General features: G+C 36.6%; 1 protein-coding gene and 1 long non-coding RNA gene across 3 annotated transcripts; one reads left to right on the top strand and one right to left on the bottom strand.

Moving 5' to 3' along the window:
• Positions 1-1,528: 1,528 nt before the first annotated feature.
• Positions 1,529-13,673, bottom strand: LOC145214696 (protein SSUH2 homolog). Of its 2 annotated transcripts, XR_013857100.1 has the most exons (14): positions 13,383-13,673; positions 11,554-11,829; positions 10,863-11,009; positions 10,504-10,588; positions 10,308-10,431; positions 9,481-9,541; positions 8,995-9,119; positions 7,664-7,830; positions 5,716-5,808; positions 5,230-5,332; positions 4,257-4,355; positions 3,857-3,921; positions 1,632-3,458; positions 1,529-1,556 (listed from the first exon to the last, which is right to left on the bottom strand). XR_013857100.1 is itself a non-coding variant. In XM_080083280.1 (13 exons), the coding sequence occupies exons 2-13, from the start codon at positions 11,825-11,827 to the stop codon at positions 3,374-3,376; spliced, it is 1,428 nt and encodes a 475-aa protein (XP_079939406.1). In that variant the 5' UTR covers positions 11,828-11,829; positions 13,383-13,673; the 3' UTR covers positions 1,529-3,373. The 2 variants fall into 2 exon arrangements, 1 of the variants encoding a protein (XP_079939406.1); XM_080083280.1 differs by having other exon boundaries at positions 1,529-3,458.
• Positions 13,674-13,795: 122 nt separating this feature from the next.
• LOC145213878 (uncharacterized) lies at positions 13,796-15,559 on the top strand. The gene is made up of 2 exons (XR_013856905.1): positions 13,796-14,518; positions 14,742-15,559. It is a non-coding gene; the product is annotated as an uncharacterized LOC145213878 (long non-coding RNA).
• Positions 15,560-15,944: the final 385 nt, after the last annotated feature.

Raw genomic sequence — 15,944 nt, 5'->3', positions numbered from 1 at the left:
CAATTTTCCGAAAGTGTTTGTTTGTATGATGACGTCATATAAAACGCGTGATCTTGTTTTCCTATACGAGAAAACGTTTGAATATGGTAGGATTTAATCAGACAAGATTGTTAAATAGTTTAGGTTTTTCTAGTATTTTTTAAACCTAGCAGTATTATATTGTTTTATTACATTTCTCAGAAACGAAATACTGTGTGTCGAATGTTGATCTACAAAATAACAGGGAAAGTACCAAATCTGAGAACAGCATAAAAGTGTGGGCAGAGACTACTAAGCTTAGTCTCTGGTGTGGGTTACAGAAAATTACCATTTGCAGAGAGTATTAAAATTGCCTGAAACTTTAATTTAAATTGTTTTTGACATGATTTCATCACAATGTCACTGTACCAAAAGAGAACTCAAAAAGTTGGTGACGTCACTGCTAAATATATTGTGCTTATGTATGGGGCTGACCGCAACGCAATAGGAGGTTTACACGCACTGTATACGTATCATTGAAACGTGCACATGAGAATAACAATGTTGACTCGGCATTTGTAATGGATTCATAATTTAGTTGAATAAAGCTGGTAAATCTTGTTGTCTCTTTTGTACCAATGATTTGGCATTAAAAAAGAAGCTGTGACAATGCCGCTGCACGAGCCCATCGTAGAAAATACATAAATCTTTTACTTCGATTAAGCGGGTTTTAGAACAGCTCTCCTTCAAGTGCATGTCATAAATTTCAATGACTAGATGCAATACACACACTAATCTGTTTCCAAGCCAAAACATAAATTAGTAAGGCCATGTAGGCACAAGTTCATTTTCACATTGGACAAATAAATTCGTCTGATGGTTTGCCGATACATCATGTCGGTTTCGTTACATCAACCGAAAACAGGACAACAGATTAAAGCAGTAGTTTCTAAACTTTTTTCGACGATTTCTTTGCAATCCTTTTTGGACGAACACTCGTTCTCCCTTAACAATTGAAAACATTTTCATTTCTATATAACACAGTAGATAAACATACACATTTATACACATTTCAGCTACTGGAATATAACCCAATATAACACAGTAGGTGCTAGCAGCTAAACCATACCAGGGCCATTTCAATTTATGTTTTTGTCAACTTCACAGGTTATATTCCAAGAGCTGAAATGTGTATTTACAAACAATTCATGTAAAAATTAAAGTAAATTCCATTCCTTGTGTTGCGGTGTCTTTAATTATCGGAAGGGGTGACTCCATGCGCCTCCAGACAGCACAACAGGGGCGATCGCTTGTGTTCCTAAAATTGTCTTTAACGCGCCTTTCCTTGCGCTCAAACTCCAAGACGCCAGCAGCTATATAACGAACTCTTTTATTTTACAATATAGCCGAAAGATGGAGCTCGAGAGTATGGCAGCACGGCGAGTACAAGGGGTCAAAAGGCGGTTTCTACAAAAAATGTTCAAATTAAGACAATGCAACAGAAGTCGAATTTCAATGACATTTACGCTTACCAAACTATTAGAGGACTGGAGTCGTTTAAATGCAAGCGATCAGTAGAAGGTGTGTAAACACAGCATCTAATAACATCACACATAAACATCACTTAATCACACTAGTGACGGACGGCAAACTTTAAGCAACAATAATCTTACCGGAATAACACAGTTCGGTTCAGAATAACACGGGTTGGACGACGGCGGAATTCACGTCTGAATACAGGTTTCACATAAATTCAAATCCAAAAGGTTAACAACAAGGTTTAACATATGCTTACCGATCACTAAATATCCAAGTCAAACATTGGACGATTCAGTTTCTAAACAGCATAATTTTCCTGTTCGTTATACACAAAAAACAAACATAATTGACCAGTTAAAAAACGCATGCAGACGCTGTAAGTTCCAGTCACTAATAAACACGAGGCGGTCTCGCTTACAAGACGTGATACCAATAAACAATGCCAAACTTGTGACATCACAATCACCGATAGTGTGACAAACAATGTTGCAGGTGGCACAACACTGCGTCATACACAGGAATCAAGACTATTGGCGGGAAACACAGAAAACATAAACATATGTACAAGGCGATGTAACACCTTGGGAGGAATTCCTCCCCGGTTGGGAACCACTGGATTAAGACAAGAGATCTTTCTTCCTGATTTATTTCCTGCACTGAATTTTACGTTGAGCGTTTTATTTATTTTTTGTACAGTATATTGCACTGAAGTAAATAAGGACTGATTTCTTATGGAATAGATCTTTGAAAAAAAAGAACTTTAGCAATAAAGTAGGATAGGTTATTCGCATTATACGCAAATGCATACTATTTACCCTCGACCAATGATTTAGAAACATACTACAAACGTAGGCATCAAAAGGTAAACAGTTCCGCAGGGCAAGATAGTTGGAGTTCAAAAAGATAAAAATTAAATGTATGTTTATGAGTTTAATGTAGCCTACATCTGTCCGCAAATTTTCTGTCGTGTTGTTATTTTGTAATTGCGATTGAAAAATGTAGAACAATGCAATGGTAGAAAATGTACTGGAACTTAACAACAAATGTAAATGTATGACAAATAGACAAACAAAAAATTTACAAAAAGCTTTGGTTGTGTAATATTCTTACAATACATGCAATCATCTCATCAGTGTTGTACAAAACAATCTTATGTAAATGCTGCATTTTTTGGCTTTTGCAGTTGTAAAACAACGGAAGTTCGTATGCTTATTTAGCTTCGAACTTTAACAAAGTGAAGCATACAAAATGATCAATAAACGCGTTCACACTAAAACTGTACACAATTTCACAGGCTTAAAAGGAATATACAGCATACAAAGCCACACACTATCAGCGTTACCAGGGTGGCGGTTTTCCCGCCCAATTGGGTGGATTTATGACATCGAGTTGTGGGTTGCGGATTTTGGGCGGGTTGTTAAAAATACGATTTATTGTTCTGTTATGTACATGCATTTTCACATTAGCGCGTCTTTGCAAGCAGGTAAATGACGTTATAAATAGGTGTAAAGCTTGTTTTGACCTGCCGAATAGTTGTTTTTATGAAGTTTGACCTGCCTTGCAGTCTTTGAGATTCAAATAATTTGAACGAGTTGATCAATGTGTAACATCAGGTAAAAAAGTAAATGAGTTTGTGAAGCAAATGACTAAATTCGTTTATATTCTGGAGCGCTTATTCCTTACAAAATAACAATAGACGTAGAAAAATGTATCAAGGCGTTCGAACTACTGACAGTGTTAAAAAATCAGGCATTGTACTTCAATACGTTTACATGCAAAAAAACAAAGTCGTTGAATAAGATAACGAAGTATATTTGAAGGAGGTATTTCCCTTGTATCATGTGGTGATGAATTTTTGGCTCTTTTTGTAACCAGTTTACAAGATGACGCATTTGCAACAGCAACATGTGTGAGGATAATCATTGGTGAAAACTGATCGTTGTTTGCCGTAAACCCAGAACCTAAAAGTAATTTTACTTTAGTTGGCGGTGTAAATCATTATACAGTATCTAAAACAAAGCACTCTCAAATGAAAGGGGTACTGCACAAATTATGCTCTAGTTTAAACCTTCAATGTAACACTATGTTTTCCTATTAGTCGTTTCATAACAAATGTGCAGTTGTGTTTTGTTGAACATAATAAGTTTTTTTCCAAGCAGTTTATCTCCTAACAATTGCGAAAGTGATAGAAATACCTCTGTAGTACCAAACTTTTAAAAGCTAAAAAATTAAAATTAAAAGTTAAACATAACTTATTTGTGGATTTGACCTACATAGTTGATATTCGTTTTTATCAAGCAAACGATGTATACAAAATCTGCACTAGTTGCTAAAACAAAAAACAAAACAAGCAACTAACCTTCCACCTTTGTCCTTGTACGAAAATCTACACTCGTAAACTGGTACAGAACGAATTTTGTGCCTCTGTGTCAAAGAAAAAATGTTTAACAGTTACAAAAATGTATTAACAATTACCCTTACGTTTTACAACCTATTCATCCAAACAACAAAATTCTTTTTAATGCCAGAGCAAAAAAACCAGAGCCAGTATATTGGTGTATAACATAACGACGTTTCGACAAGTGCTATTGTCATCATCAGGTTGTAAAAAATAAAAGCGACAGAAGGCATGCAACTGGGTGACATACAACGGTAAAAAAAAGCGACACGAAGTTAACATGTAAAAGCAATTAAACGGAGATAAAAGAACGCACGCAGAAAGCGTTTTAATGCCCTTTTCAAAAAAGTAAGTGTTTTACCTGTTTCCAGATCCGATTATTCTCCCAGTTATGTGAACGAACCAATTCCGAAGATTTAGTGTTTATTTCATGGTCGTTAAATCCTTGAATAGGCTGAACCTGATGAGAAAATCATGAGAATCATTCTTAGTTCTACTGTTGGTGGCCGAAAGTCCACTAACGAGTTTTCTACGTTACCCCACTACTCCCAAAACACTTTTTTTTTCTTTACATCGGTTATCAATTGTAGTTGGGGAATGGACAATCACAGTACACCATTGCCCACTGAAGGCGTAATAACGAATCAGTCGGTCACCAAGCATTCCCATATGACAAGGCGTATGCCAGGGGTGGGCAACCTGCGGCCCTTCATTAAAGGTTGTGCGGCCCGCAGAGACGCTTGGATATCAAAAGTACTGGCAAACGAGTCCAATTATTACATATTTTTGAGCTGATTAATGCACCTGATGCTAGTTTTCTGCGACCTGACAAAATGTGGCTAGATTTAAATACGAATTATACTTGTAGTTAAGCATATTTGGTAAGAAACCAAGCAAAATCACTTTGTGTTATACACAGATGCGGCCTGCGATCCATTTTTGACATTTATAATTGGCCCTACAGTAACAAAGGTTGCCCACCCGTATGCCAATAGACTGAGAACTTTTATTTTCTTAGCGGTATTTGTTGTTTTTTAGATGCGGAAGATGCCGGTGAAATATATATTTTCAAAAAAACGGCGGATGACTTTAGATTAAAGTTTTAGTGTGTGAGCTTGGGGTAACTTCTTAATAACATTTTCAAAATGCATGACATGTATTTGCCGTTGCAAGTCTATAGTGCGGCGCATACAAGGCGATGAGAAGGAACTTCAAAACCATTGCTTCTACAACACTGCCAGTTTTTGAATGAGATCCAACACTTATCCAACACTTTTTTATTGCAATGCTCCCAACAGACCCAGGGGTTTATTCAGGATTAAAAAAACACCTACCCGATCAGCAGTGTGCTGAAAGATGAGTTCACCGTCGACGTTACGAATTAGGTGGGTAGGCATGGCTGTTCTCTCCACAATGTGGTCAGCCACATGATTCTCACTAGTAAAACAATGTCTTTGTTATATTACACCAAAATCGGACAGGCTGATCTTGCTGTACGAAAAAAAAGAAGCGAATGTTTACAAACGCAACGGGCGCTGGTACCTAAATCTAGTATTTATCAGCTTTCTATTGCAAGCACCTTTACAACTGTAAGCGGGCCATAGGCGAATCCGAAAGTCCAACCCAAAAAGCCCGAAAATTGGTTAAATTGTGCTGCAAACTATGCCGAGTATTTTTTTAAGTCAGGCCCAAATCGATAAAAAAAAACTGACCAGACTTTTTGTTAATGCGTTTGTGGCACAGTGGCCTTTCTTCAATGCAAAGTGCGACCATGTGTGCTATAATCAGAGCTTTTTCTATATTCCACAAAATTTACGTACAAATAAACGATGAGTTGAATATATTGTCTGATTTTTCCATAACCTTCACAACCTTCACATTTCACGCATCCATTACCTCCACACTGTGTGCATCTGCAACAAAATAACAGGAAACCGTTAAACCGCAGACAGTGCACACTGTTTTAAACCACATTATCTCATCAATAAAGCTGATTAGACAGTCATGACTTTCCAGTTTGCTTTGACTTTAAGGGTGTAAACCTACGAACCTCTGGTTGCTTTGAACATGATAAAATGCAGAAAAAGATTCAAGCGCATAATGTCAAAGAAGAATTTTATTCTACCAAACTGATAGATAATAAAATAATGCACTAATTTAAAATCTTTGTTAAAAAAATTGGATTTTTTAGTTTTAGAAGGTAATATACAGATCAAAAACAGTTTTTTTTTTCTAACTAACAAAATACCAATTTCAAACATTTAGCAAATCAGTGGATAATGTAACCACTACCTTGATGGTGTTTAAACCAAGCCTGGACAACCAAGAGCCCACTTCTGAGCGGCCAGCTCGCATTAAAAATTTTTACTTTTTGATTGGCTGGATGCAAAATTGAACGCCGATAGTATCAGTAACTAATAGACATTGTTACATGCAAAGACAAAATTATGTATATGTGGGCTTAATTGCCTTGGAACTGTGCCATGGGCTTTGTTGAAATTTACTGTGTGAGTGGGTATCTTAAACCTTTTTCGAGAAGCATTGAAATTTAAACATAGCAGGGTGGTAAAAAGCGCAACATGTTGTTGTTAAAACAGGTACAGGGAATGGCCCCACTTACGGGAGGAGGGGAGGAGTCGCTACCCATGGTATTACGTCGTCGACCACGTGATAAACAAGTTTACCGTTTGTGAACTAAATTATAAGATTACAGTCCTATCCTTGTTTTAACTGCCTCTATCGCAAGGACAACGCCTGACAAGTCAACCTAAAAAAACCTTCCTGACGCGTATTGTTATGTTACAAACGTAAGATTGGTTACTCAAGCGCTAAATCAGAACGTCTACGAAATTTAACTTGTTGGACCAGCTTAAAAAAGCGTCACATACAATTCACTGCGTAAATAAACACGTAAATGTAACAATCGACTTTAAAATAGTGATGTACCGAATCGGAGAAATTTCGATTCGGCCGAAACCGAATATTTGGTGGTTTTGCCGAATAAATTCGGCCGAATCAACCGAATCATTTATGACGTCACAAGTCGTACGGTACGCGTTTGACATGAAAACATAAGTTTATCTACCAGGCAATTAGTGCAGAATGGTTGTGTTTCATCCTTATTTCTGTGGGGTTTAACATTGCCTTAAGCATAATTTCCAACCCGGCAATGAATTACTATTTAGTTGTCTGCAGTGGGGAAAACGATAATGCGGTAAAAAATATAATAACTGACAGGATTTTCGTTGGTACTAAGCAGGAAAAACACGTTCAACGCTTTAAATGTGTGTTCATAAAAGATTCGGTTTCGGCCGAATCGCAGCAAGTTATTCGGCCGAAACCGAATCTTTGCAAAAGTGGCCGATTCGGCCGAATAAATTCGGCAAACCGAATATTCGGTACATCTCTACTTTAAAACGTATAAAACTATTATTATACCGTCTAGACCAGGGGTACGCAACATTATTCGTCGGTTGGGCATATAACCAATTTCGGACATCCAGCGAGGGCCACACAAACACGATTAACAGTAAAAAGTACAAAACAAACGGACTCTTTGACGAAGTCAGTTCGGGCCACTTAAATATAGCCAACTTGAGCCGTATGTTGCACATCCCTGGCATAGCATAACTATCGTTGCAGCCCGCTTTCGCAATATCACTACTTTTTAGCTCGCGAATGCATAAAGGTTGCCCACCATCGGTTTAAACGGTTCAAAAGAATAACAAGCTATTTTTTTATCAAATGTTATTTTTAAATTTATTTAACCTTTTTCTTCCATTTCCTTGGCAGGAACTGCATTTAACTCTTTGAGTCTGTCCATCTTTTGTTTCTTGTGTTTGGCCGCTACCTTTACATTTCCCACATTTTACTTTTCCATGACCCACACAGTTCCAGCATCGATTGAATCCTTCACCAAAGCAAACATGACAGATCTGTTTAGATGCGAAAACATTACTTCAAATTATTGTTAGAGATTGGCAGCAGAATGCACATAGTTGTAGACCAGTGGTTCCCAACCTTTGTAAATAAATTCCTTTCTAAACAATCCAAAAGTTTTCATTCCACTTAAGCATATTAGATAGTAGATGCTTAACCATACAAAGATCATTTAAAATTGGGGTTTTATCAATTTAAAAGGTCATATTCCCAGAGCTAAAGTGTATATTTGGTGTTCCAAAGACATGAAATAATTAAAGTAAATTCCTCCCCCGTGTTTTAAAATAGCTCTCTTGTGAAGAATTCCAACTGGGTTGGGAATCTCTGCTTTAAACAGATTGCTTTGCTAAATTTAGAGACCACTGAGTAACAACAGGATAGATTTTTAATGTTATATGTTGTAGCAGGATATAAAGCGTCATAAACACCAATTTTGTGACAAACCTGTACCGTACATACTCGCAGATAGATCGCAATTTTTTTCTTATATTTAAAAAAATATAGGTGCGACCAATCCGCTCGACATAAGTGCAAATCGCCACCAAGTCGGAACAAAATTGAAAGTTTTCGGCTATTGCAAGTACCGTATTTCCGGCTAATAAGCCGATTGTCAGGACCTACGTTTTCTACTAATTTTCTGGGGTCTGCTTATTGGGCGGATATAACGTATTTATTTGAGTATAACGCGCAAAATTTGATACTAATTTTCAATAAAAAATTAAGGGTGCGCGTTATAGACGCAAATTGTAGTGGAAATGTGCTATTGCCACTGTGGTTCTATCGAGTACGGGTGCATGCGCTCGTGCACGCACATACCAATGCGAGACAGTTTTATGAGCGCCCACGCACATGCGACCACTCAGCGTGCGTTGGATTTTCCCGCTTTGTTGAGAAAAAATTGTTTTGCGGTTTCAATGCTAAAAAACAACCAATTGCACAAGTTATCTATGCAAAAAAGCTAGGGAAAGGGCCTTTTAATTCCCTAGATTTTCAGTGCGACTTGTGTGCGAGTCAACTCTAAATTAAACTTTTTTAACACAAAACTAATAGTGCGACATATACGGTGGCGCGCCCTATCGGCGAGTATAGGCTATACGGTAAACAAGTAAGAAACGTCATTAATCATTGCCACAAAGCCTAAAAATAAAAAATGATATTACCATGACATGTGCTGTATGAGGAATTTCCTTTTTCCTTACTGCATTTTCAAACAAATTAGGATATTCACATGAGATGTCCCAAGGAGCAGGTGCTGGACCATTATGTGGCCCATCTATAAATCCACCTAAAACAATATCCTGGTTATGTTCCAAGGAACAATTTTATTCTACATTTAACTACGAGTCAATCAGCATAAAATCTGTATAAAACAACAAAGCCAGCTCAACAACAAAAATCATTGCAACCAGATTATACTCATGAAGCTAAAATAATTTAAGACAGTCTAATAAAACATTTTCTTTTCACTTTGGTATTTTTTTTCACTATTAGGTGACCTTTACGTCCACAATAAGAGTATGAAAGATAACCAACAAATTTAAATAGAAATTTAGGTTTATGACCTTTCAAAGATTAGTTTTTGAAATACACTTTTGTTGAATAAAATATAAAACCTAAAATAGAAAATGATTATGATTATGCATCACCTTTATATGGTTCAAATTGCCATTTGGTGCTTCTTGATTCAGTAAATGTTTCCAAGGTGTACTGTAAAAAATAAAATAAATTACAACAAAGAAAATTTCGTCATTTGGTGGTACACATCTGGTGTTTTTAATGTATGAAAGTCACAGTATCAGAAGTCACAGTTTGGATGGCATAAACTTGCGTTATTTTATACACTCTTTCTGATCCTGGGATTTTTATTTTCCTGGTATCCCTGGAAAATCATGAAATTACTGAATTACAAAAAATATTATGTTATTTAAGAAGTGCCAAATTGCGAAAAAAACATGTAAAACACCTGATGATAAAATATCAAACACAAAAAATATATACACAGTATAATATAAAAATAATCAAACGGTAAAAAGCAAAAAAATAGAGTAATTGCCCCTGAAGTAAGAAAACAACTGGCTAAAATTATATTTTATACAAATAACAAAAAGTGCCAAATAAAATGGCTGTTTATCTTTTTACAACTATGAGTTAAAACAGTTCATTTATATCGATCCTGTTTTAATGGAAATAAAATACAAAAAAATACAACCAGAAAGTAAATAGTATTTTTAAAGCAGGATATTATTGATTCATGCAAATAGCCTAAGTTTCTAGACAAAATAAAAATTGAAAAAACAATCAGTTACAAAGCGTTAAATTATCAATTCAGGAATAAACAACTTTTAGGAACTCCAACAATTTTTACGACACACAAACAAAAATATTCATCACAAACACTACACTGTTGTTACAACATAGGCCTGTATTTTTTATTCCCTTAATTTTGCTATAAACTTGAATCAGTTATTTTTACATGTAAAGCAGATGAGCTTTGGATGTCTTTGATTTCCATCATCCTTGCAGCTTTACTCCCGTAACAGCATTCTTCAGCAACATAACCAATCAATGCTTCCTGTGCATCTTCACCAGTCAGGCCTCTGATACAAAACACAAATGTGTCAAAACCATTTTACTAACATGAAGTTTATTGCACCGTCAAAACACCATACCTCATGTTTGCCGTTTTAATGTTTTCAGCTCTTCCAACAGGTCTATTATGAGCATTCTTTATGTACTGAGGAGGCTCCATGACAACTTTGTAACAAAATAACTAAAAGTTTGATTCACTTTACAGACATTTGTATATGCCCCCCAAAAGACACTTATTTATATCATCCCAATCCAGTACTATTTAAAGTATTTTGAAGCGTAGACTAAAGAGTTATTTAATACACACTGGAATTAAGAATAGATACCAAACAGATTTCTCTTTTTACACAAAAAATAACGCACCATTTTTTAAATGGTAAGTTAAAAAGTATAAAATAACAGTCCTTTGTAGTGTGTGCAAAAAGTATAATATAATTACTTTCAGATTTGTAGCTGGTGCTGCTATACCCAGGAAGAGTTGGGTTGAATGGGTCAGACATTTTTGGTTTTGCAGTTTCAGCATTTTCGGCAAGTTCTTGACCCTTGACACCCTTGAATGATTTTGTAGACTTAGGGTTCCATGGAACTGTATTAAAACATAAATGCCGTTTAATGATAAAAAATGCCTTTTTTAGGGGAAAGATAATGCATTTCATCAGTTTAAAAACAATTTCATAGCCAAAACATTCTAGTCAAGCACAAATTTAATTTAGAAAACCATAAATACCCAATTTAGTAGGGATAGCCTTGAGCATGGGTCATTCGCTAAGGCTTAACTTAGCAACTAAGTGATTTTAAGGCAAATCAATGTCACATGCTCTGATGGGGTTTTGTTAGTTGCTTCTTTGCATGGCTTATACATACATCAAAGCCTGACATTGAACTAATTTTTTTGTTACTCAATCACACACTGTTTTTAAACAATATTAGGGATTTTGTGCAACTAAAAAGGTCCACAAGATATATAAACCAAAATATAAAACCAAGGAGCAAGTTAAATAGCCAGAAAATAGCGCAAATCGCATGTGAACACTAGAATGACATAAGTTGTATCAAAATGTTCTTTAGAAATATATTGTGTTGTTTGTTTGTTTGTTTGTTTTACAACCAAGCAAAGTGTTTATCCTTACTTAAAGTAGTAGGAGCAGATGCCTGCCCACAATAGAGTGGTTGTGTTAGCTGACTTTGATTTGGAACCTGCACCACTGCAGCAACAGGGCATGCTACTGAAACAATCGGTCCAACATGCTGGGTTACGGGGACAATTGATACCACCGGCCGGCTCACTGGCACCACCGGCTGTGGTACTTGAACAGTTGGTACCACCGGCTGTGGTACTTGGGGATATGGTGGAACCTGTTGTGGTGCTTGAAGGTAGGGAGGATGAAAACCCAGATGTGACATCCCTAAAAAAATAAAACAAATTGCAAAAATGGTACTTTAAAACATTTCTTAAGTGTAATGCTGCAAGCCATAACTACACATGTTGGAATGTCCTATTGTATTGGTGCTTTTTTTGTTTGCATTTGGGACAAATTGGTTTGTTCATTAAACTCACTTATAAAAACATGTATGAAACCGTGCAAAAACACACGTCTTATTGCGATACTTGTAATAAAATACAAAACTTTATCGGCACAGTCGCACTGTGTTACATCACTGGTGGAAGGCAGGTCTGGAATAAAGGTGGATTTGACTGGTGAAGCACGGAGGTTTCGGTTAGTTTTCGGGCAAATATGACGCATTTGTGAAGTTTCGATCCGAACTTTTTCATCGATTCGGCGAAAACCGAACACAACGTCATCGCACAACGAAATGAACACAAAAGTATTGCTACAGCACGAAATCCAATCCTCGGATTTACGTTTTGCAGAACCGTTAACAAGAACGTGAAAATTATTCTAACCAGGGAATTTCGAACGATGCAAGTAACGCTTCCCAAGCAGATATTTTGGCGTTACATGAATCATTGGAAACTTAATGAGCCTAGACCTCAAGTGCATACAAAAGATTATTTCAAGAGTACGTTAGGGCCTACAATTTTTCGCAACAATGCAAGGTAGCTGAATGATAAAAGTCAACATCGGTGAGGGATTCGAGAAGCTTTCCCATACTGCTTTCTCACCAGGGGTTTGAGCGGGGTGACAGTAAAACGCTGAATATTGCGGGACGTCAAAAATTCCGCCGGATACATTCCGCGACCGAGTGAAACATTCCGCGCCTGAGACGTCCCGCAATCTCCCGCAATAGCATTTTTTGCCAAATGTCGGGAAATAGCTAAATACGTTTTAGGCAGGGACATTTTTTGATCCATATACTATTATAAAACCTCAACCCAACCCTTAATAGCCTAAAAATAAAAAATAACCGTCAGCAATTTACCCGATATTTAGCGGGTTCCGCGACGTCCCGCAATATTCAGCGTTTTGGTGTCACCCGTTTGAGCGTTACATGTACCGTTGAAAATTTATGTGGCATTTCTGACAGATGCAAGCGCCGCAAATCCTGTTTGGGAAGCAGTACGGGAAAGGAAATACTCGGCATGTTGACGCTTCTCAAATCCCTGACCGGTGTTGACTTTTAACAATATAAGCTACCACGCTGGTATTGCAACAGCGGGGATATAAGAACAACTAAACCTACGATTCAGCTAACACATTGTCGTTGTCACCTAACAGGCATATTGGCTTCTTAATTTGACAGTCTGATCTAGTGTTGTGTGATTTTCTTTATTTCACTTTGTGCAATACTAAACAGTATAACGAACAGACAATGACCTTTACGTATCCTTTATTGTAGCTTTACAATTTGGCAACTCCGGCCCTTCAAGAGAGTTTATGAACTGAACAGTTTAATTCGACCTAGACCGCAAGTGCACACAAAAGGTTGTTCTAAACGTACATAAAAAAGTTCGCAACAAATGCAAAGCTAAAACTTTTATAAGCCACATTTTATTTACCTTAAATTCCGCTTGATACTGCCGCTTAAAGTATTCAAACAGTTGGTAGCTCAATATCAGGCCTTGAACACTCTGCACTGGTTCACTAGCGCTACAAAATTAAATCACGATTCGGTAATCGAAATTGGCGTTTATCGCACCAAAAGAGAATTCGCCCGCCAGCTCAGGAAGTTATGACGATTTCACCCGTTTGAAAAACTTGAACAAAATTGTAAACTACCTGCGAGTTTAATAGACTTCCTATTGCAAACTTCCCCGCGATCAAGCTTATATACTGCTCATACAGGCATTCTAATTTAACCAGTACGTATAAAAACATGTTTTTCGCTAGTTGCCTTTTCTCCCTTTTCGCATTACTAGAACGGCGGAGCGGCTCCTCTGTCTCGTTTTTGAATCATACCGAAACCACAGTGTCCAAACTCGTAAACAGCTCACAGCTGTTTCACATTGAGAATTACGCAATGTACAAAACAAAAGAAGATAGTTGATCGACTGGAACTATTTCCGTAATTCTTGGACAAGAATAGTGTTGCTACAGTGCCACCGATATTTGACCAACACCTTATCTAATTTTCCGAACGTTTTGTTTGTACGTTGATGCACATCAAAGAGAAAATGTAGTTTCTAGTGTGTGAAAACTTTTGAACAAAGTACGATTTTACCAGTCAGGACCAAAAAATACCAATTTATTAACCTGGCAAATGTTACGAATTTCACCCGATCCGTCTGGAAGTCCCCGATCAAAATCGGCTGTGTTACGCAGCATAATGCGTTTCTTATCGGGATCGGTAATGGCAGTGGAGCATTAAATTTGTTTTTTATTGGCAAATATTATTTTTGCTGTGATAATAATCGCAGGTAAATTGGGTTTTATATCAAAATGGCAGTTGATTGTAAAACAGCAAGACAAAAACAAATGCATTCTAAGCTGTGAAATGAATATGTTAAACACTAAAATGAGCCAAGAATCAAGATTGAAGTACCTGATTGGCATCAAGGTTCTGGCAATGAAGCAATGCAAAGAGACCTTTCAGTGAGAAGAATTTCAAGTTCTTACCTTTGTATGAAGCAAAGTGAGGACCAGCACACTGTCATATGAGAGCTTGTAGATTGGATTTGAATTGAAATGATTTACAGTAAGTGGCTGCCTTGTTACTGCCTTTCTAAACTCAACTCTTTCTGTATTTCTGGCTGATGTTATTTTGAATTTTAGCACAGTTAAAACCCCCAATATTGAACATTAACTCTGTTTTATAACACTTAGACTGCTTATTGGTGACTAAACTCAAGCCTCTTTTGTTTAACCCATAATTGTCGAGTCAAATGAGCATACACTTTATCTTTATTTTTGTATTGCAGTTCACCATCCGGGAAAAATGCTTAAAGCTTGAAAAAATCAACAGAAACATTCCATATGAAAAAAATTGAAGAAACTCTTTCATTGCGGAAGAATTTTGTCGACAAAAACAGCTCTCTCTTAAGGTGTCAGCAAAATCATTGATGTATACGACCTGTTACTTGCCTCACAGGAGAAAATTGTATGTCGAGATATGCACCACATACTTTAGTTTTACATGAATCAAATCGGAATATGTGTTATTTCTTTTCCACTGTTCTACCTGCCTGCAAGTTTATTTATTAGTTCTTATACCCAAATTAAGAATTTCTATTCAAACATTTGTAGGCGTTGATATTATTTTACCTCCATGGTGATTATGGTATCATGTAAATTCTGAGAATGTTTTGCACTCTGATGTAGAATTGGACAGTAAACGTGATTCATCAGACATAAATTGACAACCTCTAGTTTTGACCAGTAGTCTGCATGATAGCATGTTGTAACAATTGAGTGGTTCAACCTCATCTTTCACATGATATCCGGTTTAATTTTCTTGATAATTCAGCAAATCATTACATTTTCAGCTGTACAATATTGTTTCACCTTTTTGTTTTATTTTAGTCTGTTTACTTAAAGATCCTTGTTTAGTATGTACTATGTACTTGTAAGTGCAGGTTTTAACTGACCAATCAACCAATTGCTGTGAATGTAATTATTTATTCTCTTCCCATTTATTTCTGCTTTCATATAACTATGGGACTCAACTTGAAAATGTTGAAGTGTGGAAATTGGGTTCATAAGGTGCTTTTTCCATCAATAAAGTGTTGTCCTCACTGTGCATTTGGTGTTTCATCATTTTCATTAGTACAGGCTTTAACGTGTTTGAGACCACTAACGGCTTGAGGTATATGTAAACGGTTTTTACACGCCAACTCTAAACAACATTCAGTAAACGCTTGCAAAATATCGTTAAAATCTGATCATAACCTCGTAAATGAGAGACGTGCATCATAAGCGAATGCAGGGCATGACCGCTTTAAATATGATTTTTGCGCAGTCAACCAATGGTATACAAGCTCCAGATGTTAAACGGTTAAAGATAAACACAAACGGTTTTCACAGGTCAACTCTAAAATACATCCAGTACAGGCATACAAAATATCGTTTAAATCTGATCATAACCTCGTAAATGAGAGGCGTGCATCATAAGCGAATGCAGGGCG

This window comes from Phallusia mammillata, chromosome 2 (genome assembly GCF_965637545.1).
Source record: "Phallusia mammillata chromosome 2, kaPhaMamm4.hap1.1, whole genome shotgun sequence".
Lineage (NCBI taxonomy): Eukaryota > Metazoa > Chordata > Ascidiacea > Phlebobranchia > Ascidiidae > Phallusia > Phallusia mammillata.
Note: the sequence above shows the minus strand (reverse complement) of the source record. Positions and strands in the feature narration are given on the sequence as shown.